The sequence below is a fragment of the Aedes albopictus genome, chromosome 2, assembly GCF_035046485.1.
Source record: "Aedes albopictus strain Foshan chromosome 2, AalbF5, whole genome shotgun sequence".
Lineage (NCBI taxonomy): Eukaryota > Metazoa > Arthropoda > Insecta > Diptera > Culicidae > Aedes > Aedes albopictus.
The window spans coordinates 193,732,866-193,760,387 of record NC_085137.1 but is presented as its reverse complement, the minus strand read 5'-3'; the positions used below and the strand labels follow the sequence as shown (position 1 = coordinate 193,760,387).

At 37.7% G+C, this 27,522-nt stretch overlaps 3 protein-coding genes across 11 annotated transcripts in view; 2 read left to right on the top strand and 1 right to left on the bottom strand.

Moving 5' to 3' along the window:
* LOC109622675 (uncharacterized) overlaps positions 1-27,522 on the top strand; it is a 517,321-nt gene that overhangs the window by 189,963 nt on the left and 299,836 nt on the right. The gene's annotated exons all lie outside the window — the stretch shown is intronic.
* Positions 1-27,522, top strand: part of LOC109413726 (6-phosphofructo-2-kinase/fructose-2,6-bisphosphatase 1) — a 393,602-nt gene that overhangs the window by 68,337 nt on the left and 297,743 nt on the right. The window contains exon 2 of the mRNA XM_029873591.2: positions 15,779-15,799. Within this exon, the coding sequence (XP_029729451.2) occupies positions 15,779-15,799 (21 nt within the window). The remainder of the gene's footprint in view (positions 1-15,778; positions 15,800-27,522) is intronic.
* LOC109409620 (alpha-N-acetylgalactosaminidase) overlaps positions 1-27,522 on the bottom strand; it is a 272,573-nt gene that overhangs the window by 43,807 nt on the left and 201,244 nt on the right. The gene's annotated exons all lie outside the window — the stretch shown is intronic.

Sequence of the window (27,522 nt, the reverse complement as noted above, 5' to 3'; positions counted from 1 at the left end):
CAGTTTGCTGTCAAATTTATAACCTCGGTGTGAGGCATGCGGTCTGGTGCGCGCGGTCTGCCATAAATCGCTGCGCCGCGCTGGCATAGCGCCTGGGGCAGTGGTTACCAATTGTTTGGAAGATCGAGTCATTATTTGTTCAAAATTTCACAGCAAGTTTTTAAAAACATTTCCAGGACACAGCGCAACAACTTTTTGTCTCAAGAGCAAACTTATGTGTCTCCGAAGGATTTTGGGCCGCTGATTAAGCAATCTAAGGGTAAATTGGTCAATTAATATCCAAATTAACGACTAATGCAAAATATTTTGTTTTACCAATTCAAATTTAATAGATTCAAGCATTTTATGTGACTTGTATGGGAAATATCGTACTTAACATAAATCGCTTAAACTATCAAATTTGATTTGGTAAAACGAAATATTTTGCATGAGTTGTTAATTTAAATGTTAATTGACCAATTTACCGTTTGATTGCTTAAAAAAATATTTCCATGCTTAATGGCTTGCAGTCAAAAAAGCCTAAAATCTTATATTTTACCCTTTAAATAGAGGTACACTGGAACCTATTTTTATGCACAGGGCTGGGACTGCATAAATTAAAAAAGGCATAAAAAGAGGCAAATTTATGCATAAATTAAGTTTGGGCTTTAATTAGAGATTCTAGTTCGCGAGAACAGGTATTGCTTCTGGGCAGTTGAGGTGAGGCTAAGGGGATTTGCAGAAAGTTCCCCGAGAGCCCAAAAAGGGGGTTCGAAGTAGCTTCAGGGGCGTTTTAAGGGGTTATTTCGGGGGATTCGAGGAGCCTTTTAAAAGTGTTCTGTCAAGATTTTTTTGATGTTTTCATGGGATTACGTACGGGGAATTCTGGGGTATTTCAATAGTAAGTGGGTTTCAGGGGTGTTCCAAGGAGCTTTAGGGGTAATTCAAAGGATCTCAGGAGCCTTTAAAGGGCGTTGCAAGAGGTTTGAAAATTCCTCCATAACGCTTTCGTAACGCCTCTGAATCCCACCGAAGAGGCTCTGAAACGTCCTGAAATGCCTCCAAAATCCCCCTTAGACCCCCTCGGACCCCATGTAACGCACATGAGGGGCTCGAAACCCCCCGACTCCTCCATAATGCTTTCGGAACGCCTCTTAATCCTGCAGAAAATGCACTGAAACGTCCTGAAATGTCTTCAAAATCCACATTAAATGCCCTCGGACCCCATGTAACGCAGCTGAGAGGCCCTAAACCCTCCGAAAACTCTTCCGTAACGCTTTCGTAATTCCTCTTAATCACGACGAAATGGTCTGAAACATCCTGAAATGCCTCCAATATCCCCCTTAAACCCTCTCAGACCCAATGTAACGTACCTGAGGGTCTCCGAACCCCACGAAAACTCCTCGTAACGCTTAAGTAACGCCACTGCATCCCGCCGAAAATGCTCTGAAACGTCTTGAAATGTCTCTAAAATCCCCTTTAAACCATCTCGTACACCATGTAACGCACCTGAGAAGCTCCGAACACCCCGAAAAACGCCTCCGGTATGCCTCTGAAACCATCCTAAAATGCTCTGAGACTTCCTGAAATGACTCCGAAACCCCATTTAGACCCACTCGGACCCCATGTAACGCCCATGAGATATTCAGAAACACCCAAAAACGAACCTGTAACCTTCCTTTGTTCTCCTCTGTAAACATCCCTTGGCCACCGTTGCAATAGTTCCCGTCATTATTAAATATTCTTATGCACAATTTTCTTCAAAGTTCTGAGTAGCTTCCCCTCTTTTTATGCAGGGCGTAAATTAAAAGTGCATAAAAATAACATGCATAAAAAGAGGTTGTAGTATATAGCTCAAAATTGTGACGTGCTGGAGCAAGTCTGAGCCCGGTCTGAGCAAGTCTATGTTTTATAGAAGTAAATTTGACGTAATACCAACATCACGCAGAAAAATGAGGCTTGCTTAAAACAATAAAACGCATGGTTGAGTTTGAAATTGAGCATTTACTTATTCCAAAGCTATATATATTTCTTTGTTCTTACTTAGAGTGTATCGATCAAAACAATCAATTTCCATCATTCCACATAAACGTTAAAAACTTCGTTTGTTTCAACAAAATGATCGGGCACAAGCATGGCCCGGAAGCACTTACATATTTTTAAAATTCTTACCCCAACATCGCCACAGCGAGGAAAGTGTAGCCAATCCATCACCCCAACTTTTAAGTTGTGGTAGTTATGGCCGTGGTGGATAACGCGCAAGTACTCAAGACAGCAAAAAGATGGTCGGTTTCGCCTTTTCTTTTCTTTTTTTATTCGTTCACATTTCCATCCGCTTGCCGAGTGTCCTAAAATAGATTTCCGAGCTGCCGCTGGAGCTGCCGTCAACAACACAATCACATTACGGCTTTGTTAGTGGCAAAAGTGCAGTTGTTTAAAACAATCCGCTATTTTATGTTGAAACTACCAAACCTCTGTTTTGTCTAACAAATTGTCAAAAATTCCGACAAATGAAAATATTTGTATTACCATACAATGGAACAGTTTAGTTTAAACTTGAAATCAGTTTGTCGCTATAGTAAAGTAAAAATCAATTAATTTGAACTAGAATTTGATTGCGTTTACAATTTATTTCTCTGCGTGTTGTTGATTCACCATAACATTTTTCGGGAATATTGCCTACAGTTTCGACGAAGATTAAAAAAAAACTTTCGCAATGGAAACATCTTTCTCAATTTGACTAAAGATTCGTACAGAAATTACTTTACACCAAATAACTTTACATGTTTTATCTAATGTATCACGCCGGCATTATTTGATCAATAAATCGTTTAGGAATTCTATGAATCTCGGAGCCTAAAACCACAGAAAAACAGGTGTAAAACATAGAACAAAATACAGTTAAAAACACCTTCACAAAACGTAAGCGCCAAACACAAAACATTTTGTGTTTGGTCGGGCAACCACTAGATGGCGATTACAGTTGATCTCAAAAAAATAAAAATTGAAGAAATCCCTGGCAAAACTTGCTGCAGAAATCTTTAATAGAGTTTTGTTGGCATATTGGATATTCTAGAGAGAAGTCCTAAGTGAATTTAGAATCCAGAAATTTCAACGAAATCTGTTTAAAAATATTTATCAATTTCTGCCAAATTTTGAAATCAACCTTTGAAAAACAAATCGATAAGAATTATTGAAAATTTGTTTGAAGAAAATTCCCGATGCATTCATAAAAAATGAAGGATTTCCTGATATGATTTTAATTCCAAATTTTTGATAATCTTGAGATGAACTGAGGTCTGACATATGTATGCAGCCAGGGGCCAACCTCCGCTTTCTGCTCGGGGTACGCCCATGACATCTTAGTATTTAATGTACTTAAAGTGTGGAACCATCTTGAATGACTTTTGGTGAAATTCTTGAAGGGTTTCTAAACCTAGAAATCTGGGAAACCCTAGGGGAAACCTTATGGAATTTTATTTACTAATGTTCCAAACCCTCTTTATTTACAGAATGTTTATTATAATTTTTGTTGTGGGGTTCATTGCTTGATTTGACTCTACTAGCAACTATTTTATTATTTTAGTAAAAGTTTCTCAGAAAGTTTTTGTTTCATAGTTAATTTGCAGGCAAGTTATGCATTAAAAATTTTCACGAAATAATTAGTGAACTCTGGCAACTGGTGGGTAGTTTTCCAAATGTATTTTCAGCTGAATTCATCCCACGTCATGCGTCGTTTTCTTGGAGCAGTAAAGTTCCTTTATGTGGAAATTTCAAAATAGTTTCAGTAAAATTAGGAAGATACCCTGAATTGAATACTTTTTGGAAGGCAATCGATTGAAATAAGGTACACCGGGGCAAGTTGAAACGGATGGGGCAAGATGAAACAGCGGGTTAACAAGATGTTTTCTATTGATGATAAACAGTTTGATCGCCGTAACACTTTAATGCAAACCATCTTTTAGCAATGGATAAATTTCCAATTTGTATTGAAATCTATTTCAAAACATCGTGTTTCATCTTGCCCCACCCGTTTCAACTCGCCCCGGTGTACCTTATATTTAAAATAATTCATCTTGGATTAGTTTTAGCGGAGTGCTTGAAAAACTTAAGAAAACCGTTGCAAGTATTTTCTAGAGACAATTTGGATTTACTCTTGGAAGATTTTTTAGAATAAATACTTCATAAAAATATGCTCACGTAATTCAAAATATTAATAATCCAAAAAGCAGAAGATTTTGACAAAAAACCTTTACTTGTTTCCTGCACACATTTATGACAATAATTTTAAATGAATCGTCAAATCGCTTGCGATTTCTTTTCCATAGAAAATCTGAAAAAAAAATCAACACTTGCAGGAATAGCTGGTGGTAACATTACTAAAGTTTTTTTTTGTACAGAATTCATGTAGAAACTTGAGAACTCCAGATAGCCTTGCGGATAAGCCTATGCATCGCCAATCCGGAGAGACCACGACCCCCCTCTCTTCCCGGGTTCCATTTCTGTTCCGGTACTTTCGTCACAACATACAAATTCATGCAATGGCAGGCAAAGGAAGATCTTCAACTAATAACTGTGGAAGTGTTCATAGAACACTAAGTTATAGAGAGAGGCAGATCAAGTGCCAATGGGAACGTGGCAAAAATCCGGGTCATACTCGCCAATACGCGCAGAAATTCTTGGTTAGCTTTGAGAACAATCTTCAACCTTGGCTATCATCATCTCTACAGTGAGTTGAGAATCACTGACATAGTCAGTAAAACCTCTTCAAACGGTGCTACTGGGTACGTGCAGCGATCGAGATAAGATGCCAGATAATCATACTATTGTTCCACTCTTCTTCACTTCAGTTACTCAACCAACATCCCGTCCATCCGCCCTTTATTCCGACGATCATGATGCGATGGAAAGCCTTTTACCTTCTGCATGAAACGTGACCAGTTACAGAAAACATCCCTCTATGACCATCTGGTTATCTCGGGGTGCATCGGGGTTGGTCAGTTGTTTGTTGTTGCAGCGTTAGTGGTGCGTTAATCTACTTATTCCAAGCTTGTAGTGACAATCCGACAATCGGGCTCTCTATATTTTGACAGTTTCGCCACCGAATGTCTCTGTCGGTCTCGGAAGCCAACTGTGCACAGTGGGTAGTTCAAGCGTTACGCAACTCGCCATGCAAAGGCTCCCTAGGTGAACCTCTTTGTATGTAGGTCTCGTGTCGCCAAATTGAGCTATTCAAATTTTCGGCGGTCGGCCTCTTTTAGTTTTGGCCACAAAACACAAATTGAATTACTATACTAACAACAATGACGAATTTTTCTATGCACCATTGAGCAATTCGGAGGTAGCTCTCCTCGAGCTCTTCAATGACATTGCAACTTTGTCTCCCAGCAGCTTGTCAACTGCAGCAGTAGCAAAGCAGGATGATATGCAAACTATGCCTTGGCCAAATAATAGCCCAATAAACATCGCCGCCATGAGCATAGTTTGGTGTACTCCACCTATATAGCCCACCACCACTGCACCGAATGGCGCGGTGCTGCGGCGGTGGTGATTTGAATACAATGAAAAAGTTAATCCATTCGCAAGTAGTCCCGACTTGGTGTCCGTCCGGTGCGGTGCGGTGTTTCAAAGTTTTCCCACCGCCACACCGTAGCTAACCCACCACAAGTGACTACCGCTTTGAGCAATTATGGTTCCTATAAATCTTCAGTTTACGCGTTTGTGTCAATTAGGAAAAAGGGCGCCATCAATCGTAACGCTAGCGGTCGTAGCTTGCCAGTCAGGTGAGGTAGGTAGGTACCTACCTACTTGTGGTTGCATGGTGGCTTGTGAGAGGGTTGGGTAGGATTGTTTGTCGATTTGCTCTGTTTGACTTTACGAGCTGTCGAAGCGTTTAGTTTTTTATCGCCAAGACGTAATGGTTTTGACTGACCGAAGGCAAAACGGTCATTTATTTGCTTTAAACTCAGAAAATTTAGTAGTTTATTGGAGACGATCCGTACTATAACTTTGAATAGCCAAGATTGGATGAATTTTTCTACCGGATCTGTTTTTACTGTTCAAAGCTTTCTGTTGCGGGTTTGTTCATCGTTTTTTTTCGGTGAAAATGATTAAAATTCAGCATTTCCCGAACGTTTCGACCTACTACTGTTTTCAGTCATCCTCAGCGGTTCCTTAAATGTTTATTTAATAAGTAATTTATATAAAATATTATCAAAAACTTACATGCTATGGGGCAGAACTATAACCATTGCCCATTTGTTTACTACTGTTTTCTGTTCATTCGTTCGGTGTTATATTGGTGCTATTGCTTTGTGTTTTTATGATGATTAACCTGGGCTTGTTAGGGGAATATCTGTAAATAAAAGAAAATCGCGTTAAGTACTGTTCCTTTGAATTCCACTAAGAATTTGCATCCTTTGACAGATACGTATTTCGACCTCAACTGTAAGGTCGTCTTCAGTGTCTTGTCGAGTCAAGTACAAGACACTGAAGACGACCTTACAGTTGAGGTCGAAATACGTATCTGTCAAAGGATGCAAATTCTTAGTGGAATTCAAAGGAACAGTACTTAACGCGATTTTCTTTTATTTTTGTGTTTTTAGTTTTTCAATCAGGCCGTTGTATGCGGACCTGAACTTAATAGAGTCCCTTGGCAAATTTACAGTGTTGTCGTCCCCTCTGATTAAAGCAATGACCTTCCTTAACTGTATGTTGTTAAGTGACGCAAACGTTAGACCTAATTCACTTGACACAGTTAGACAAATTTTAAACAATAATAACTACCCAAAACTATTAGTAGAACGGACGATTAGAGAAAGAACACATTGCATGTACAACTCGCTGCAAAAAGAGGAAACACTACAAGAACACAAATATATATCGACACCATATGCACCAGGACTAAGAGAAAAATTAGCTAAATATTTAAAACAATACAATATAAAACTTGCTTTTAAACCAATAGATAAAATTAAGGATAGAGTATTTACAAAACTAAAAGATAAAGTCGAAAAATTAAAACCATCAAATGTAGTGTACAAAATACCATGTGGTACATTGGTCAAACCAGTCAATTTTTAAGCAAAGATTAGAACAAGACAAAAATGATGTAAAAACTAAAAAAATAGGTAGCACTGGGTTACTACAACATACACTTAACGAAGGTCATTGTTTTAACTTTGATAAAACTAATATTTTAGATAAATTATCTAGAACAGACACTCGTCTAACAGCTAAAACATTTTATATAAAAATCAAAGGGGACGGCAACACTGTAAACAGTGTAAATTTGCAAAGGGTCTCTATTAAGTTCAGGTCCGCATACAACGGCCTGATTGAAAAACTAAAAACACAAAGCCTAGCACCAATATAACACCGAACGAATGAACAGAAAACAGAAGTAAACAAATGGGCAATGTTTATAGTTCTGCCCCATAGCATGTAGGTTTTTGATAATATTTTATATAAATTTCTAATCATATAAACGTTAAAGGAACCGCTGAGGATGACCGAAAACAGTAGTAGGTCAAAACGTTCGGGAAATGCTAAAATTCCACCATATTTCTCCAGATATTCCACCATATATTTCGTGACTTTTTTATATTGTTTTTCCGAAATCCTTCGGTCATTCAACGATTTTTCCACAATTTTCTCAGGGTTTGATTCAGAAATTGCTCCAGATTTTTTTTTAAATCTAACTTTTCTGAACATCTTCCTAGAATTTCTTTAAAAATTCTTCCTGGTATTCTTTAATAAAAAAAAGAGATCCATTTGGGTATTTTCTGCAGGCATTCCTATAAAAACTTTCCTAGGGGTTCCTTCACAATTTTTTTGATGGATTTTTCAGAAAATCTCCCTTGGCTTTTATTATAAATTTGAATAATAATTTCTTCAAAAATATCTCCAGAAATTTCTATACAAATTTCTCCAAGGGTTACTTCGAAAAACTTCCACAGATTTTTCGACAATTTTTTCATGTACCCTTGCTGAAATCCATCCTAGGATTCATTTAAATAACATTTTATTAGTTCCTAAAAAAATCAGTCAGGTATTCTTAAAGAAATCCTTTTTGAAAGTCTCTATAATAAAGATAAATCAACCAATGCTCGTAGATTAAAAAAAAAAACAGAAAATTCTAAAAAAAATCAGCCAGAAATTATTTTACAAATTTTTTTAGGTATCCCTTTAGACTTTAGAATGTTCTCCGGAATGTTCTCCAAAAACTCATCAAGAAAGTCTTGCACGAATAGCTTCCAAAAATGTTGCATGGATTCCTGTAGAATATATTTCAAGGATTCCTTTCGAAAACCTATCGAAGCAGTCTATTTTTGTTCTTTGTATTTTCGTGAATTTTAACTTATGCTAGTTATTCACACATTCATAGCATTTATCTAGAAAACCTGCCATAAACTTACTCAAACATACTTCATGGTTTTTTTTAGAAAATGATTCACGGATGCATTAAGAATCAGAAATTCAAAACTCCTTCAAAAATTTCTTAGAAGCTTTTTAAAGAACTTTCTCCAAGGCTTACTTTGGCAATTCTACAAGAAAGTATAAAGGAAATTCCCAAGATTTCTTCACATTCCTTTAGTTCCCTTAGTGTCTTGAAGGAATACTTTCCTTCAATCTTCCCGAAATTGTTCCAAGGATTTCTTAAAAAAGTCTTAGAAAATCCTGCAAGGATTTCCTTTTTTTTTATTTTTCTTCAAATTCTTTCAGTGATTCTATGAGGATTCATATGGAAAGGCTGGAAACATTCTTGTAGAGACTCCTGCAGAAAGTCACACAGAGATTTTATCAGAAGTTCCGCCGGGTATTCCTTTATGTGTTTTCTCAGAAATTCCTCCAGGATTTATTTCTAAAAAATTCTCTATGGATTCCTCCAGGATTTTATTATTTTTTTAAGGATTTTATAAGTTGATTTCTCCAGGATTTTTTTCCAACAAATTTTGTTGAGTGTCCCACCTCAGGGGTTTGCAATTGTTTCTTCAAGTATTCCTTCTGCAATATTCCTGATTTTTTTTTCAGAAATTCAATCTGTAATTCATTGAGAATCTTCTTATGAAATTTCTTCAGCGATACTTTCGGAAATATCTTTGGAGATTTCCTCATTATCCCAAGAATTACTTCAGAAATTTCAGCAGGGATTTCTTCAAAAATTGTTCCATGTTTTCTTTCAAAAGCTGTTTCAGCAGTTCCTTCAGGAATTGTTCAAGCGGTTTCTTCAGAGGTTCCAACATGAATCCATAATGGGAATGTACAAGTAAAGGGGCACTAACATAAGGCAACCTTGACTAACTTGCTCTGATTTTACCACGACAGCACTGGAAATAATTTATCACACATCTTGTCACTTTCTTATACATACGACTGTGATATGTTGATTCGGGGTAATGGCTTTCAGTCTGTTTCAATTCAAAACGGATTCTTATGTTTTTATCCGACGTTTCGGACACATTTATTGCTTCTTAGGAATCTAGCGGACAACAAATTATGTGTTATGTATTATGTTCAGTGTGTGGTATGTTACTGTGTACTTACTAACAAAGTCCCGTTTTATCGTTAAGGGCCTGCAGCATTGGCACCTTTGTTAACTTATGTTCCGACAACTACAGAAGAAGAGAACTGGCACTAACAGGAGCACTCAGCCGAAGCATGACCTTTTAATGGAATTTGCTACTAATTTTGGAATTCAACCAGCTGAGTACACGCGAAGATAGTATAAGGCATCTACCAAAAATGTAAGGAATATATTGCAATTCTTGGTGAGGAAATCATAAGAAATCTTGAAAGAAATTTGTTAAATAACTTTGAGGAAAAGTCTGGCGAATGGGCAGTTTGCATGCATCCGCCAAAAATGTTGTGATTGCTAAGGGATCTGAAAAAATATCGCCAGAGAATCACCCCATACTCTCCGCTCATCGTGATCATCGACAAAACCAGAGATGTTTATAAAAAATGAAGTCAGAAAGGGAAGTATGAGATAAAGGTAAATATAAACCTATGTATGTCATGATACATGGATGATGCTTTGGTGCTATTATAATGGGTGCTAAACAAAACAATTTATAAGTAATTATAATACAAACTGAAAGTTTTAAATAGATTGGATATTAAACATTTTACCATTAAAACAATGTACATAGAATCGAGGTAACATGTACATAAAATTGAAGTACATATATAAAATCGAGGGTCTATATATTCGAGGGTTCACTAAATCGAGGTATACCTGTATTTCACATTCAAAATCAGAAAAATATAAATTTTGCATGCATAAACTATTTTTACTCGATTTTGATAAATACATTTTCACTTTAGTATTATTTCTACTGAAGCTAACTTGCTACATTCTCAATATTTTTTTTAATAATCAATAATCAGGCACTTTTTATAACAAAGAATCAGGTCTGGTCCTTCCGCTTCTGTTTGTATGGTTTCGCATTCTGCCGGGTTTCATGCTGCAGCATTACCGGAACTTGTTGCTCAATCGACTATTATGATTTAAGAAATCTCAATCAACAAGGATTGTATTACACTTAGGCAAATAAACCTAAGATTATCATAAGGTCTAAGTTATGAAATGGTGTAATTCATAACGGCTAGACTGAATTTAATAAGGTCGGTTTATGACGCAAAATTGACTCACAGTTTGGCTTTTATACACATTTAGCACCACAATATTCTCAAGCGTCGATAGCCGCGTGGGATGGGCACGAGCTCAGTGATCTCGACGTTCATGGATCGATTCCAGTCTGCATCATTTTACGATTTTTCTGCTCTTTTCATAAGTTTATCTTATGTAATTAGGTCATAGTAAGCATGTTTAATTTTCATAAGGTATTTGTTATGGCATCCATACGTTACAGTTATGGCTGAATTTCATAAGGTATTTTGATGAATTTCGGTAGTTTATTTCGCTGAGTGTAGATGAAAGTATTGAAGCTCTTCATGCCATAATAGGTCGCAACACATAAACAAAAATTGTGAATACGTCGTATTCAGTCATTTCTTTAAGGTCGGATGAAGCGTGACTCCTATCGGCTTCCTTCATATTCTTGAGAAGATGACCCTCAAGGTGCCTATCCGAAAAGATTGGATCGCTAACCATTGCCTCGGCTAAAGCAATTTGGGGTCTCACGTACCCCAGATAAAAAAAAACTTGAGCAGAACTTAAACACAACTAGTGCGATGACGAACATGATGCTTGTGTAAAAAAGCGATCGTTTCGATACAAAAAGACTAATTCAAGTGTGAGCTCACGTGCTGCCACTCCGCCCGGCCATCTGACGACAATGAGCTTTGCCACACCACCCCACCCGTACCGCACACTTCACCGAACGTTAAAAACAATGGTCAAATCTGCACCGAAACACGTTCAATGTCAACCGACACACATTATTGCTTGTTTTATTTACCACAGATGTGCAGTGCATCCAATAATGACGGACGGTGCGGTGTGACCGCTGCGCTGCAGCGTAATCGGATCGATTGATGAGATCAAACATGGCGATCGCGACTCGCTCGCGCACGCCGTGGAACGGATCGATTTCAGTCTAAGATCTATTATTCATCTACCAATGCGGGTTGGGGCTGCCCCCCCGGTTTAAATGGTTGATTTTAATGGGATATTTTATAGCATATAGAAGCGTGAAAACCGCCAATGGGTTTGCGGTTTTTCATGGGAAAAACGCAATTATATGCGGTTGTTTCGGATGGTGGTTCGGTAAAACAAATGTTTGTTGATTTGGTCATTGCAATTCTTACCTAGGTCATTGCGATGACTAAGCATCAATTAATTTCCCGTGAGACGATCGAAGGTTGAAATCAGTGCTCAATTTTGAAAAGGCTATAATTTTGGATATTGATATTTTGACGGCGACCAAAAACAATTGGCCAATGCTTATTTGCAACCATTATCACACAGTTTTTTTTTGAATATTGGTTTTCAGTATTTCGTACAGAATTCTCCAGAATTTTTCCCAACAACTTTTTAGAAGGTATTCTGATTTTATCTTCGGGAATTTCCAAAAAACCTTTCGTCACCTCTAGAAATTCAAAAAGAATTTGAATTTTTTCCGTGAAATTTTCTAAAACTTTTCAAGGCACTCATAATTTTCAGTGTTCTTGCTTGAGTACTATTATTCATTTGAGAATTTCACTTTGGACCAACACCCATAGAACAACAATTTAGATTATTAACGATATTGTTCTATAAACTTCATTTAAAATTTTTACATTTTTATTCTTCCTATTTCTTTTTTAACACATCTTCAACTAGATATCCATTTTGTGAAATACTTCTCTATTTTGAAAAAGATGCTACAGCATCTTCCAGAGGTTGAACTAACGGTGAAACCAGTTTTTCTTTTTTCTTACCCACTCTCCTAAACAAGACAGGCTTGGTGGTCTAGTGACTACCGCTTCTGATTTATATGCAGAAGGTCCTGGGTTCAAACCCTGGCTCGTCCCTTTCTTGCTACTTTGTATATTTCTATTTACTTTCTCTCTCTTCAACATATACATCTCATGTTCTCATTCCTATGTTCGTATTGCTCGATCCAGAAACGGATTGAAAAAAAAAAGTTTTTCTCTCCTTCCAATTTCCATCACAGCACAGTGTCAATTTATCATATAATGCCTACAAATTATACAACCAAGCGAACTGTGCCGCTTCACAGTATTCTTCACACAATCTATTACTTTGCGACTGGCAACTATGCACCAACGCGTGAACCCTGTGCCAAAGATAAACATTTCCCACCAACACTTCGACACCAGCATGACCTTGTGCAGGCACAGATGATTCAACAGTCTGTTGGCAACAAGCAATCATCACTTCTTTCCCTTCCCACATTTACCTACAACTTGACGCTGCAGGCGCCATTCTCGCCTCAAACAAAATATGTACCACCAACGCTCACACATTGAAGATGCCTGTTAGTCCTAAACAGCAACCTTTCTTGCTTCCTTGGTTCCTTGCGTGCACGGAGACAAATTTCGTTCGTTTGAAACAAAAATATTCATGTTTATTGGGTAAACTGATAAAATGTTTAAAACTAAAATTTTAATTTTTAAAACTAACTCAATTACACATTTATTTCGACAATACCCATTGAGGAGCCCCCCGTTCCGCCGTCGAGAACATAAACAAAACTGACAAGTTCCAGCTGCAACATTAAACAAGATTTCCTCCTGCAAAAAAGGGCAAGGTTCACCGAAAGTCTGCACGAAATCCCGTTGTTTTCGGGAACGTATGGATAGATGTAAACATGATGTTGGCATTGAAAGTACAACACGGGAAGTGGGTTTTTCCAGCGAAGGAAATGACTTTATAAGTTTAATGGGAAACAAACATTTCCGTTGGGCCGACCTGCCACAAAAAAAAACAAAAATATTTACATTTTTTTTAACATAATTTGTCAGAAGATGCATTTTTGTTTCTAACATGGTTTGCATTTGCTTCAAATGTGACGTTCGATTTGCTCCAAACAGTTTTACTTTTGTGGCCTGAACAAATTGAAAAAATTATTTGAATTTACCTCAAATATTTTTGATTTTAACATACTTTTTTTCTGCGTGTGAGTATAGCTGATCTGGCGATACTGGAGTAGCAACTGCGGGCGGTCAATCAAGCTCAAGCTCAAGCTCACACTCCTAAACAAACATGAGAAAGAGAGGGGTGGAGAGGGGGCCATTCGCTCCTGCTTTCCTCCCAATATTCCACGTGTTTGTTTAGGAGAGTGAGCAAGAAAAATGACAAAGCTGGCTACGCTGTTGGATTGTACAAACAAACTTTGGACAACGAACAACACGAAACATGCAGTTCACCTGTGGAAAATTTTCGTTTGAAGAAAAGCTTATCCTCCTGAACTGGGACTCGAACTGGGACTTCGTGGCACTCACAACATCTGCCTGAACGATTGACGCCGCCATTATCCAAACGGCCACAAAATCTACTCTTTCGTGATTAGTTGAATATGTATGATTTTCCAAAACAAAAATCTTTAAATATTTATAATAGTTAATTCTGTTTTTTTTTAACTAATGTTCAGAAGGCCCAGGGTTCACTGGCGTAGCCACGGGGGGGGGGTTAGGGTTAACCCCGCCCCCCCAGCCACGGAACCAAAATTTGTGGGACAAATTTTCAGTATAAAGCGCTTAGAGACGAACATTTTTTTCGGCTGCGCCGCTATTTTTAAACCACGAATATTATTGCTCATTACTGTTTACAAAATGTAAGTGTCAAATCAAAAAAATATCATTAACCGCTGAAAACCCCTCCCAGAGACAATTTCTTGGCGTAGCTCAATCCCTGGTTTGTTCCTTTCCATATACAGCCTGGATTCGCTGGTTGGGTCACGACTGCGCCCCGATTAGCGAATCCTGTTTGTTCTTTGGGGCAACCAGGCCCAGATTAAGGATTGTGGGGGTCCGGGTCCTAAGCGGTTGTAGAGGCTCCGCGGAGGTACAAATGCGATGAGCAATACAGTTTTTATTTGTTTTTTAGCAGTAATTGAACCAAAAATGGTTTTTGTGGGGGCTCCTAACATGTGGGGGCCCTGGGCCCTGGCCCCTTCTTAGATCCGGCCCTGGGGGCAACTGACAACTGATCAAAATGCTCTAGACACACGCAAGTGACGAGAAATACGTCACGAAACACTCGTAAACTTGCACAACACTCCTGTATATAAAAGGTGCGAGGCAACGGCGGTCAGGCGTCAAACTCATTTTGACATCGATTTTGATATTGACAGTGCTTTTTAGTTGGGTTTTGCCCCAACCAGTAAACATACAGCTCATCTAACGAGCACCAAAGTAACACACATGGTTACAAAACAGTCACGGCAGCGCATGTAAGGGTTGCACAGATGTAACTGCGACTTACGGCGCAACCCTTACATGCGCTGTGGTGACTGTCTTGTAACCATGTGTGTTGCTTGGGCAGCCAACGAACGAATCGGCACTGGACTATGGATAATTTTATCTAACTTCTCCCATTTATCTGAATTTACATCTAACGGATATCACATGATCATAGCCATCGCTAGAACCAGAAACAGGTTGAAGAAGCCGTTTCCTTTCCTTTCATCTGGCGTCTACGAACCAACGTGAACTCTCTGTCACACAGCCTTTTCCCAAAAACATTCTGACATCCTAGCTTGAACTACCGCAATCCTTTAGAAGTTAATGGTCTGCCTTGAACAAGACCGCGTGATAATGCGTGTCTTTCCCTCATTGAGCTGCACTCTCTCCTAAACACAGAAGATCACCAACACTCACACACTGAAGTTATCTGTGCTGCTAAGTAGCTGATTGCTTCCTTGCGTGAGTATAGTTGATCTCGCGATAATAGAATAGAAACTTCTTCTTCTTGGCGTGACGGCCTCACTGGGATAAAACCCGCTTCTCAGCTTAAGTGTTCTATGACAACTTCCACAGTTATTAATTAAGAGCTTCCTATGCCAATGATCATTTTTCACGTGTACATCGTGTGGCAGGCACGAAGATACTCGATGCCCAAGGAAGTCAAGCAATTTAGGAAAAGTTTCTGGATCGACTGGGAATCGAACCCGACACTTTCAGCGTAGTCATGCTTAATACCCGTGTGCTTACCGCAAGCAAATAAGCAAGCATGTTCAGTGGTAACTAAATTGCGAAATCTGGATCAACAATTTTGCACAATTATGAATGGTTCGCAATTTTTGCTGACCTCGAACTTTCAAAGCCGCATGTTCATCTTCTGACCAGTATAATAACCACAGTTTTTTTTGTCTATTTCTTATATTTTCAGATAAAAATGGCATAAGTGAAGGTGAGTACCTTTCGAAATCGGTTCGTGCATTTGTTTTAGGAACACGCACAGCGGCGGCGTCTAAAAAGACGAATGCTCGATCATCATCATCGGTGGAGAATCAAGAACGCGACTTTGGGGCCAGTCATCAATTATCCTATCGCTGCCCCTGCTCGATGGCTGGCGGTGCGGTATGCCACAGTCAAGGAAAAAAAATATATATATGGAGTGTTTGGGACGGTGTTTAGTGAGATTTGCCCTTTAGCGCTCGCAGTCGGCCGCCGACCACCGACCGCCGACCGAGGCACGGTGTCAAAATTTTGATTATTATCGAACTTTCATGTACCTCGGATTTTTCTTCATAGAATGTTAGAATTTCGGCTATAATGTATAAATGCAAAATTTGAAAATATTCTGTCGGGGAAAATTTGAGTTCGCTGTGTTTTTGGCTATTTTCCATACTAAAAATCAATAATTACTATTTAAGCCCAAAAAACGTCCCATACAAAATGTATGGAAAAATTTTTGCCGATGAAATATTTTCTAGTTTTCCGATTATGAATATTTAGCCCAAATACTAATCATTTTCGAAGAAAAATCCGAGGTACATGAATGTTCGATAATAATCGAAATTTTGACACCGTGCGAGGTGAATGATTTAGTGTTGTGAGCGTAGACAATGGGTCTTGTCGCGCGCTGTTGGTATCCAGCTGTTGGTTTAACACGTGAATTGCGATTGGGAATAGTGAGGTAAAATGAGGCTTTGTGACTCACTGACAGTTGAGAATTACTGAACCTTTGGGCTGCTTTCTAAAACTTGTGATGATTTCAATGCCAATAACCCATTTAAAAGCTCATGTAGTCGTAGCCGTAAACGCACGGGTATTCGTTAAGATCATGCTGAGGGTTCGATTCCCGGTCGATCCAGGAAGTTTTCTTAATGGAAAACTCCTTGACTTCCTTGGGCATAGAGTATCTTAGTGCCTGCCGCACGATGTACTGATACAAAAACGCCGTTGACAAAGAACGCTCTCAGTTAATAACTGTGGAAGTGCTTAAAGACCACTAAGCTAAGAAGCACTTTAAAAAAAATCGTCATACATAGAGCATAAATAGTAATTAACATTTATATTGCATTTCAAATGGGCTACAGATAAGTAAAATAATATTCTTAAATGTACTTATAATGCTTGTATCTAGAATCGGTGTTGCAATCCCAGCAGCGCATTTTATACCGACCCCCCTCTACGGCACTACAACCCAACAACGCCACCAGGTGATCTATGGATATTGCTGGCGATGATGGTGCGGTGACCGACCCAGAAGGGGTTGGGCTTTTTTGCTGTTGTTGTTGTTGCTGGCGGTGCTTACTGTCATTACGGGTGATTGTTTCAGTTTGTTGAAATGATGAATGATCCTCTCGCACGTCTAAATCAGGGGAGAGCTGACTAAATGGATTAATTTTGTGCGAGCTTACTGCGAGCGCTGAACTTAAAGCTCCGGGTATAATTTGCAATAATTAATCATTGGAACTAGCATACTGGGTAATTCATGCAGATTTAAGTACATTTTTGTTTATCTGTGATCTTAATGCGGATATCTGTAAGATACATATTATTAGTGTCACCTGAAAGTCTGTCATGTCGTGACCCAGCGAACAATCCCGAAGTCCGCGAATTTAGGGATTCAGAAGGCTTGCGTCCGGACAGGATAACCCCAATAAATGGGACAGGATAAATGCAAATAACTTGCAAAATAAATAACAGAAAATAGTGATTTAAACGATGTTCAATGCTCATACATATCGTATTCATATACTTATCACAATGACTACATGCTTAACAAGTCTTCAATATGTAGCTTCTTGAAGGAGGTATTGATAGTTTCTGTGGTGATTTCATGCTTCTTCACTGCGTACTTGGATGAAGGCTGTTATTTGCTGCTGAAGATCAAGCTCGGTTTTGCCGCTGTTTAACCTGTTGTCCTGTCCTGTTCTGCTCCTGTTCATATGGTGTTCCAGTTTTGGTTGCGACTGTGATGGAATGTAACTTGAAAATGGCTTTTTCAGTCTCGACAAAATTCAAATAGGCTGGGTGTACCAGTTATCGCCATAGTGGTTCCCTATTTGGCCATAGTGGTTGTATGAGATATTTCAAAATTTTGCATCATTTCAAGAGTTTTAATGACAAGATACTTTTAAATTCTTGCTACTAAAATTTGCATAATAGGGCAAACCTTCAAAACTTTCTAAATTCCCACTATGGCCAAATACGGAACCACTATGGCGATAACTGGTACACTTACCCTACTGCTATTTAATTTCGTCCACCGTTTCGGTCGCATATAGGACCTTCATCAGGGACTCAATTATCACAGATTCTTCGTCCAATTTTGTCGAGACTGAAAAAGCCATTTTCAAGTTACATATGGTGTTCATCCGTTAGTCATATTTTGTGTGCCAGCTGCCAGGATTGTTCCCAAGCAGCACACATGTTATATAAAAGTTACGGCAGCGCAAGTCTTGGTTGTATAGAAGTTTATTTTACGTTATTTCAACACAATGTTAGAATTACGTCAAATTAACTTCTATACAATCAAAACTTGCGCTGTCGTAACTCTATTATAACATGTGTGCTGCTTGGGTTGAGTCCAAGATGCGATTTACCAACCAACTCAGAGGTTCAATGCATCCTTAATTGAGGCCAGTATCAGAGAAGAGAAGGGCATCTCAGAACAAACCGAACACACGAAAAGTGATAAATTTTAGGCGTGAAAAATCGACTCGATTTATTTTGTTTCTACCCATTTCGTTTCCATCGTGTATAAACGCATGGCTCAAAGTGTATTGATTATTTCAGGCATAATCAAAATTAATGAACAGATGACGTCATATCGATGATTAATTATCTTATTCTTCGAAATTTTGTTTCATTGAGAGCATATCAATTGTTGTTTCGGCCACTATTGCAATAATATGGTGCACGTACCAAAGATGTTTTTGAAATTGCAGGCTGTTATAAAGCATAATAATGGTGTTTTAACAATTTTTCTTGATTATAATAACGGTTTCATAAATATTCCCATCACTATTGTATCGCGTACCCTATTTACGGTTTTAAGAGATAAGCAACTTTGACTGTGTCCCCGAAATACATTCTAGTTAAACACATTATTTTTGCGAAGCAGTTTTTGAGTTGGTGGACCTGGCTCCGAAATACTTTGCTTTTTCGTGTCAACACGGTTGAAATTTTCCGTGTAAAAAGTGTGGCTTCAGCCGCTAGGTGTCGCGACCAACAGCATGAAATATTTATCAATTTCTGACTCGGGAGATGGCCTTCTCTTCTCTGCCAGTATTCTAGTATTCAACCAACTCAGAGTTTGTTCTATTAATCCGTTATTGAGTCCAGAATGCGACTTATCAACCAACTCAGAGGTTTTAATGCATCCTTTAATGAGGCCAGGATTCTACCAATGAACCAACTCAGTGATCATTTTATGAATCCGTTATTGAGTCCAAGATGCAACTTACTAACCAACTCAGAGGTTTTCAATGCATCCTTGATTGAGGCCTGGATTCTAATAATCAACCAACCAACAGAGGTTTTTCTATGAATCCGATATTGAGTCCAATATGCGACTTACTAACCCACTCAAAGGTTTTCGCATTTCATAGAAGCCAGGATTGAACTTATCAACCAACACAGAGGTTGAGCTCAAGAAGTGGCATACTAATTAACTCAGAGGTTATTCTATGAAATCGTTATTGCGTTCAAGTTGTAACCAAAAATACCTATAGTGCAACCAACTCAGAGGTTTTCAATGCATCATTCATTGAGGCCAAGATTCTACTAATCAACCAACTCAGAGGTTTTCTTGAATCCGTTGTTCAATTCTATGGAGCGAGTTACCCACAGACTTTAACAAGTCGCTACAATTTCAATGCAAGAGTTTTGAATGCTATACTTGATCGAATTAATCGTCCAATTTACTATTTAAATGCAAAGTAAAAAAAAATAGGCCTCACGCGGAACGTTTTTTAAATGGTTTCAATACGTAACCAACTTTTATCAAAGATATAAATAATAATTGGTTTACTAATTATGACCAACTCAACACCTAATTAGCCAGGAATTGCATTCGACATTGTCAGTTCCTATATGCATGAATTGTCTCGTTTTCTGTGTTAAAATTTTCTTCGTTCAAATATATTGAAAAATTAAGCATATGTATGTATGTACTTAAGTTCAGTATTTTACACGTATTGGTCATATGAGGAATTGAAATTCATCAATTTTAGTCAGAATTCAACTAGTTAGCCTACTCAAATGTTATACTATAATTTAGACTGGCTTTCTCAATCTTGAGAAATATTGTAATATAATAATTTATTCAATGAGTACAAAATGCTACTTATCAATCAACTCATTCACAGTTCTTCAATATATCTTTTACTGAAGCCAAGTTCACTTATTAAGCTATTCGGGTTCGAGAATGCGCTCTAGCAGTTATCCATTTTACGTAACGACAACAGTGTTGATAATGATATTGATATTTACGTGGTAGTGACGCTACCCCCGTCAAACTTTTATTCATAAAATCAGACCATTTAAAATAATGTCAACACACTCGCGAGTTTGTTTTCATGAAGCCATAACTGAATGAATAACCGCATAAATCTTAAATCCTTTTCCAAATTTGCCAAAACCTCCAAAAAACAACGTACATATTTGATAAGTACAATCAAGTATTTTAAGAGTTTATAACGCAATTTTGATAATATCTATTTCGAATAACTAAACGATAAAATATCAAAATATGACCTTTCTTTGTGTAATATATGACTCACTGATTATGCCCAATTCGACACCCAACTAAGTCTGATGAGCAATTTATATGTGATTTGACCAAGCACGTTTTTCAAAATAGACGATTTTTGATATTTTTTTATAAGTAGTGTTTTAAATTAGTTGTTCGTTTTGAATTTGTCAATTAGGGTGCCTGTACCAGTTATCGAACTACCTATGCAATACTATTTCTACAAAAATAAGAAGGAGACCGACCAATGTCATCGATATGTCTAATGATAGATTAGTTTTCATACTTTACAGGAAAAATATAGAAACCGGGCCAAAACTACTTTTAGAATTTATTACAACGTGTGCCAATGATAGGAACCCTGTACCAGTTATGGACATAATTGTTAATTTGGGTTCCACTTCGCACTATTTACATGCATTCCTTATGGGTTTAGCCATAACTGGTACACTATGGCGAAAGAGGGTGCAAGGAAGCGGAAAAGTTGAGAAAAATGAATTATTTCTATCACAATTTGCGCAAATGGTGAAGTTTGAATGATTGCAGCCGTCTTTTGTGATTGTGACCTGTTGTTCACGATTTTTTACTTCTTGATTTGCATCATTAAAGGTTGAAAATCTACTATGGCGAATTTGAGGTACTATAGCCATAACTGGTACACTGAGCCTACTATAAGAAAAAAAATACTATGTCTTATGGAAAGCTGAAGATATCTTTAGAGGTATTCTGAACTGATAAAAGGTTTCATAAGAATAACTGTTTGCAAAGTATTCTTTGAGAAATTATTGGATGAGTTTCAGAAGGAATTTTCTTCAGGATTTTTTAAGCTTTTCCCAGGAATTCATCTAAAAATCTCAAGAAACTCCAGTCCAGGCAGATATATCTCCAACTATTCTTTCAAAAGTAGTTCAATTTCTGCAGATATTTCAGATTGAAACCAGCGATCAGCCATTTCTTCACATGTTTCATCAAAGATCCCTCCAGTATTTTTTTCAGCAATTCTTCAGAAGATTTTTGCAGGAAGTTCTCCAGAGGTTCCTCCGAGTGTTCATCCCAAAATTTCCCTATCGATTCCTTGACAAATTCAGAAATTCCTCAAGACGGTGTTCTTTGGAAATCCCTCCAGGGATTTCCGCAAAAAATTCTCCAAAAAATTTTCTATCAATTCTTTGAAAAGTTTTTCATGAAAATCTTTCATTATTTCCTCCAGAGTCATCCCAAAGAGTTCCTCCAGGTAATCATCAGGAATCCCTCCAGGAACTTCTCCAACGATTACTTCAGAAAGTGTTTGAGAATTTTGTGCAGAAATCACTTAAAGACATTTTCAAAAAAAAATTCTTGGAGTCTCCACAGGTATCATCAGGGTTTCCTTTAGATATTCCTTCAGATAACCCTTGAAGAATTACTCCAGCATTTTTCTGTAAAAATCCATGGAGGAATATCTGAAAGATTTCCTGAAGGAATCTCTGAAAGAATCCCAGAATATATTTCTGAAGGAACAGCAGCAAATATTTCAAAAAGAAGCCTGCTAGAAATTCCGTCGGGAGAATCTCTGAAAAAATCCCTGTCAAGCTTTCGAAAATTCTGAAAAAAAATCCATCGAAATATTTTTGAGTCTTTGGAGATATTTCTGAAGGAATTCCCGAAGAAGTTTCAGACGGAACCAATCGAGGAAAAGAATCCTTGGATGATTTTTTAAATAAATTTCTATCAAAAATTCCTGGATCCTGGAGGAATTTCTGACGAAAGATTACCCAGAGGAGCTCCTGAAGAAATTATAAATTTCTGTGAAAATCTCCAAGGAAATAGCTGCTGGAATAAAAAAAAAAAAAAATCATGAAAGATCTACGTGAGGAATTCTTGGGGACGTTCCATGAAGAAATTAATTGAGGAATCCCTGAAAGAATTTTTGAAGGATCCGATGGAGGAATTCCTCATAGAATCCTTTAATTACTTTATGAAAGGAATTCCTGGAGCTATTTACGAGGGGGGCCTTCCATAAATTACTTCACCTTTGAAGAAGGAGGAGGCTTCAGCAAAGTTTTATAACCCATACAAAAAAATCAGAAGTCCCATGCAAAAAAGCGTGCCGTATCCCGAGCAGGAATGAATAACTGCCACATAACTGGAGCATACCAAAGTCAGGAATCATACCAAGACAAGGTATTGGTTGGTTATCCAGGTATTGAAAATAACTTATTTTGGTATTTTGTAGGTATTGATGAAATACCTCAACGAGTTATTGGTTTGGTGTTGAGGACTGCTTGAGGTATTATGCAATTATGGAAAAATCACTAATTGTATGAAAAAATCGCAGATTAATATTTAGGTATCGCCATACCTGATGTCATTATTCACGCGTTATGCACAGAATACACACCAGTTATTATTTTAGGTGCTTTACCTCTTATGCAGGGCTACTTAATACCTCATTCAGGTTGTAGGTATTCGATTTTCCATACCTGAATTAGTTATTCTTCACCTATTTTCTCCTACTCGGGATTGGGGACGATGGTTGAAAATACATCATTTTTGTGTGACCTTTTTTATAGACTTTCTAAGGCATCAGTGGATCCATTTATTAAGGTTCTCTATTTAAAGTATTTTTGAAATTTATGGAGGAACTTAAGGCAATCCAGAAAACTATTTCTGAAGTAGTACTGAGAACATTTTTTGAAGAAATCTCTGAAGAAATTTCTGAAGGAAATACGAACTCTTGAATTTCTAAAAAAAAGTCGCTGTAAGAATGTCTGGAATCCGTGGATGGTTTCTTTAAGAATTTCTGGAGAGATTTCTTAAATAATTCATGGAAAAATTTCATAAGCATGAAATGAAATTTTTGGAGGTTCTACTTGTGCAATTTCTGAAAGAAATTATGTAAACATAGAAAAATCATTACTCAATTTTATGATTTCACGTACAGCGCTTAAGATCAAACTTAACGATTCAACACATTTCCGTCATATTATTTTCAGAAAAATTACATAATGTTTTTGAAACTCCGCTTTGTTGAAAAACCCTTTTTCACGCCGAATTCCACCGAGTAAATTAAATGCATTTAACTTCCTATTAGTTAATGCACAGTTTGTATTGCGTACTTATTTTATGTCATTATCACAGTCACATTCACCACAAATTTCCCGTGGCATGTCTCCTAACACATATTAAATAGGGAATCAAATCTCAATTCCAGATCGGCATCTTTCCAATTCATGGCTGGATAAACAACCAAGCATAATTTATTCTGACGATCGAACATTGATAGTGAAAAATAATGAAAACAAATATTTGACAAGTCAGAATATGGTTTTATTTAGAAGGTTGATAAAACTATGATACAACCTGAAATCCTAAGCCGGTTTGCATACGAAGTTCTGTAGATCATAATAAGGCTGGGCCAACTAGCCAGATCGTGGACTTTTTGAGGCATAAAGGAGATCGAGAGTAATTTCAAGTCGGCTTCAATGGTTTTATGGTTAGAGGTTTTGAATCGCTAAAAAACTTCGATAAAATCAAAATTGTTACTTGGGATATTTTTCTGTTAAGACTCTGTATTCCTGATGATTTCTCTAATAGGGCTAACCCTCCTAAGGTGGTCATAACTGAGCTTATGATCAGGGTAAGAAAAACGGATAACGCCGAAAAACAAACGCTTTGTCCTAAGCGGTGCATGTTGGTAACAAAGGCGCTCCGCAACAAACGCATGTCAGGCGATGGGAGCAATACAACAAATATCGCGTGCCGTGCGTGTGCTGATATTCCGGCTTTTCTACTGAAATTTTCGACCCACATAATCGAATTTATAAGCAATTGGACAAAATAAGACTTTTGCAAACCTCAGAGTTGAGTTTCAGTTTTAAAACAATGCGAAAATCACGATGTGAATAGAACGAGACAAATATTCTTACCGTTTTTGTTGTGAACAAACTCGGGAGCGATTTTGTCATTATCTGCTAACGAAAAAACAAAGCGTTGTTGCCGTGCCTTCTTTGTTGCCTATTTTTCGCTTGCGATGGCATATTCTGCGTACACTGCTTATGATAGAACTAACGGTTTTATCACAGCATTTCTTGGTCTATGATACGACCACGAAATCTTTTGTTGGTTCTAAGCGTTGCCTCACAGTTTTGTGTATTTGTTTACAAAATTTCAAATCTCTCCGACAACAACCGCAAAAGCAAGTTTTATTGAAATGGCATATAATTAGTGATAAAACCAATTCATGACCACTTGCAAGTGTTTAAATGACGATGTTTTTAGCAGAAGTTATATGATATTTAGTTTTATGGAATGCCAAAGGTGCAAAGTAAAAAAACTACCACATAAAACTAATATAGAACAACTAGCTTTTTCACATGCTCGTATAAAACCAGGATAAAACTTGAATAAATCTTCAAGGCATGCTGATTGTTACTTGGGTTATAATGGCTTGTACAATCAAAAAAGCTCAAATTCGCATATTTTGCCCTATACATTGAGGTATAGGACACAATTGTGACGTGCTGGATCAAATCTGAGTCCGGATTCGGACTCAGCGGCCTAAAATCAGTCAGAGACAGATTAGACAGTAGGCTCTTGAGACAAACAAATGTTGCCCTGTGTTATAAACAGGGATGGGAAAAGTAATTTTCTTTTTTGCTTATTTCTCTATCGACGACATCATTTCCATCCCATCCCATTAGTCATTGTGTAGTAAGTCACAAAGATGAAAATTCACACTGAAAATGGTGGAAATTGTAAAATGTTATGACATTTCTTCATGGAATTCCGTGACATTTCCCATTTCTGGTCATCACAAGCGACAAGCTCTTACGAAAATTCAAGATTCAAATATGATAGTTCATCGAAATCAAAAAAGGAATGTATGTTATCCAAAAAAAACGCGTGCACCAAAATGTACACAGTAATAATTACCAAATATACCAAAATGTGACTGTTTTGAACATTTTGCAGGAAAAATTCATTTGAACCGAAAAACAACAATCTTCCAAACGTGCATCGTGGGCTATAGATCGAACCAAGCAAAGGATAAAAAATGTCCAGAACCAAACTCTCATTAATACTGATCAGGAAGTTTTGTTGTCTTATTTTGCAGATATTTTTGTTAGCATACTTTCTACAAAATGTGTGGAGAAGATGCTTCAAACTATAAAAATGGACGATACCCCATACATTATTCTTTAACCGATACTAGTCGTTCACATTTCGTGTACATTCATCGCCTGAAGGTTGACATTTCCATAATAATACTTTGACGGATGTGTTCCGCGTTGTCATCATCGTTGTGTAAATCCCTTTCATTTTCCAACTTGTACATACTTAGTTGCTGCCACCGAGTTGCATTTTGAATTTGAATACTTTGTCAAACAGTTGCTTAGCATCTGTACGACGTACGTACACCAAGCAGCCTCAAATAACAAGGTCTTTCCTTGGACCCTTTCGAACCCGGCAAGGGCTCGGTTCGATATTTATTAGATATAATTATCGCTCTCGCTCCCGTGGAGACCAGCCGTGGAGGGTGGCCGAACAAAACTTCAAACAAAGCTGCCGAACCTTTGGTAGCGTAACTGCGCTGCACCACTGACTGCTGTTTGTCTGACCTCTTCCATTAGGATGCTAACTGCGCGAGCGGTGATCGCATGGAAGGCACTACGTATTTCGATTAGGAAATTACTGTAAGAGCGACGACGACGATTGCGGCGGCGGTGGTGGGCGTAAGAGATCGCACCACAAACAGTAATGGCATGGAATACGCCCCCTTGGGGTGTTCCCCTAACAGCTGATTGTGCGCTGATGGTATTAATTTGAAATAGTTTGTTGCGATGCAAGGCGGCGACGGCTGGTACGATATTGTGTTGAAGTTGGTCCAGGCTTCCGTTAGGCTGAGCTGTGCCTTGGAGCAATATGATATTAGGGGCTGTTGTTGAAAGGGGAGTCACTATGCTGGAAATTTGATGTGGCGATTTACTGACTTTTGAGTACTGGAGGGCTAATAGTGATAAACTCTTGAGTGCTCTTTGAGCGAAAGGTTAGCTCCGGAGTGGATCGAAACACCTTATTAATGGACCATGGATAACTTTATTAGTATTCCGCCTCAAGGTAAAGGCAATTTGCAATGACCATTTTCACTGGGAATAGGAAAGAATCGTTTTTGTGTGCAGACACATTCCTCCTGTAGATGCCTACCAACTTTTAGATCTGAGTTGATGTTTCCCCTTCGACAAATGAAATTTAATACGAACTTCTATTTTAGGAAGTCAATTCAGGAAATTATCAAGTACCCAATTAATTGTTTGAATTGCTTGGAGCCTTGCCATTTAACGCCATTGACGTAGCTAGGGGGTGTGCCAGAAATATCAGACACCCCCAGATTTTTTTTAAATACTCTGTTACTTAAAAGTGAAAATACAATTTTTTGTTTCTACGCTACAGCGTACATTTATGAAAAACAGGATGATGTACAATTCTCGTATAGAAAGGAATTTAATGCGCAATCGGTTGAGAAATTTCAGCCGGAAGAATTACCGGTGTCAAATTTTAAAATTCTTACGTAGCTCACGTCAATATGACGTGCTAATAGAGCGCCATGAAAATTTCTTGAGAAAATTGCTTAGTAATTTTCGAAATTCCTATAATGATTCCATACAGATATTTTAGAAAAACTTTTGGATTTATGTGGATTTCTTTGAAGATTTTCTGGAAAAAGTTTGTAGATGATCTTTGTGTAGAATCTACAGTAGAATTCACATCAACATTCTTAGAGAACTAGAGAGCTTCTGAAAATTGCCAACACTATTCGTGTGAAAAAAAAAATTCCGGGTGACGTAGCGACATCAGCCGTTTCACAAATGGGAATGAATTTATCAAAACAACGAAACTTATAATATTGTTTTAATATGAAGTGAGGAGGCAGCAATTTTTTTTATCTG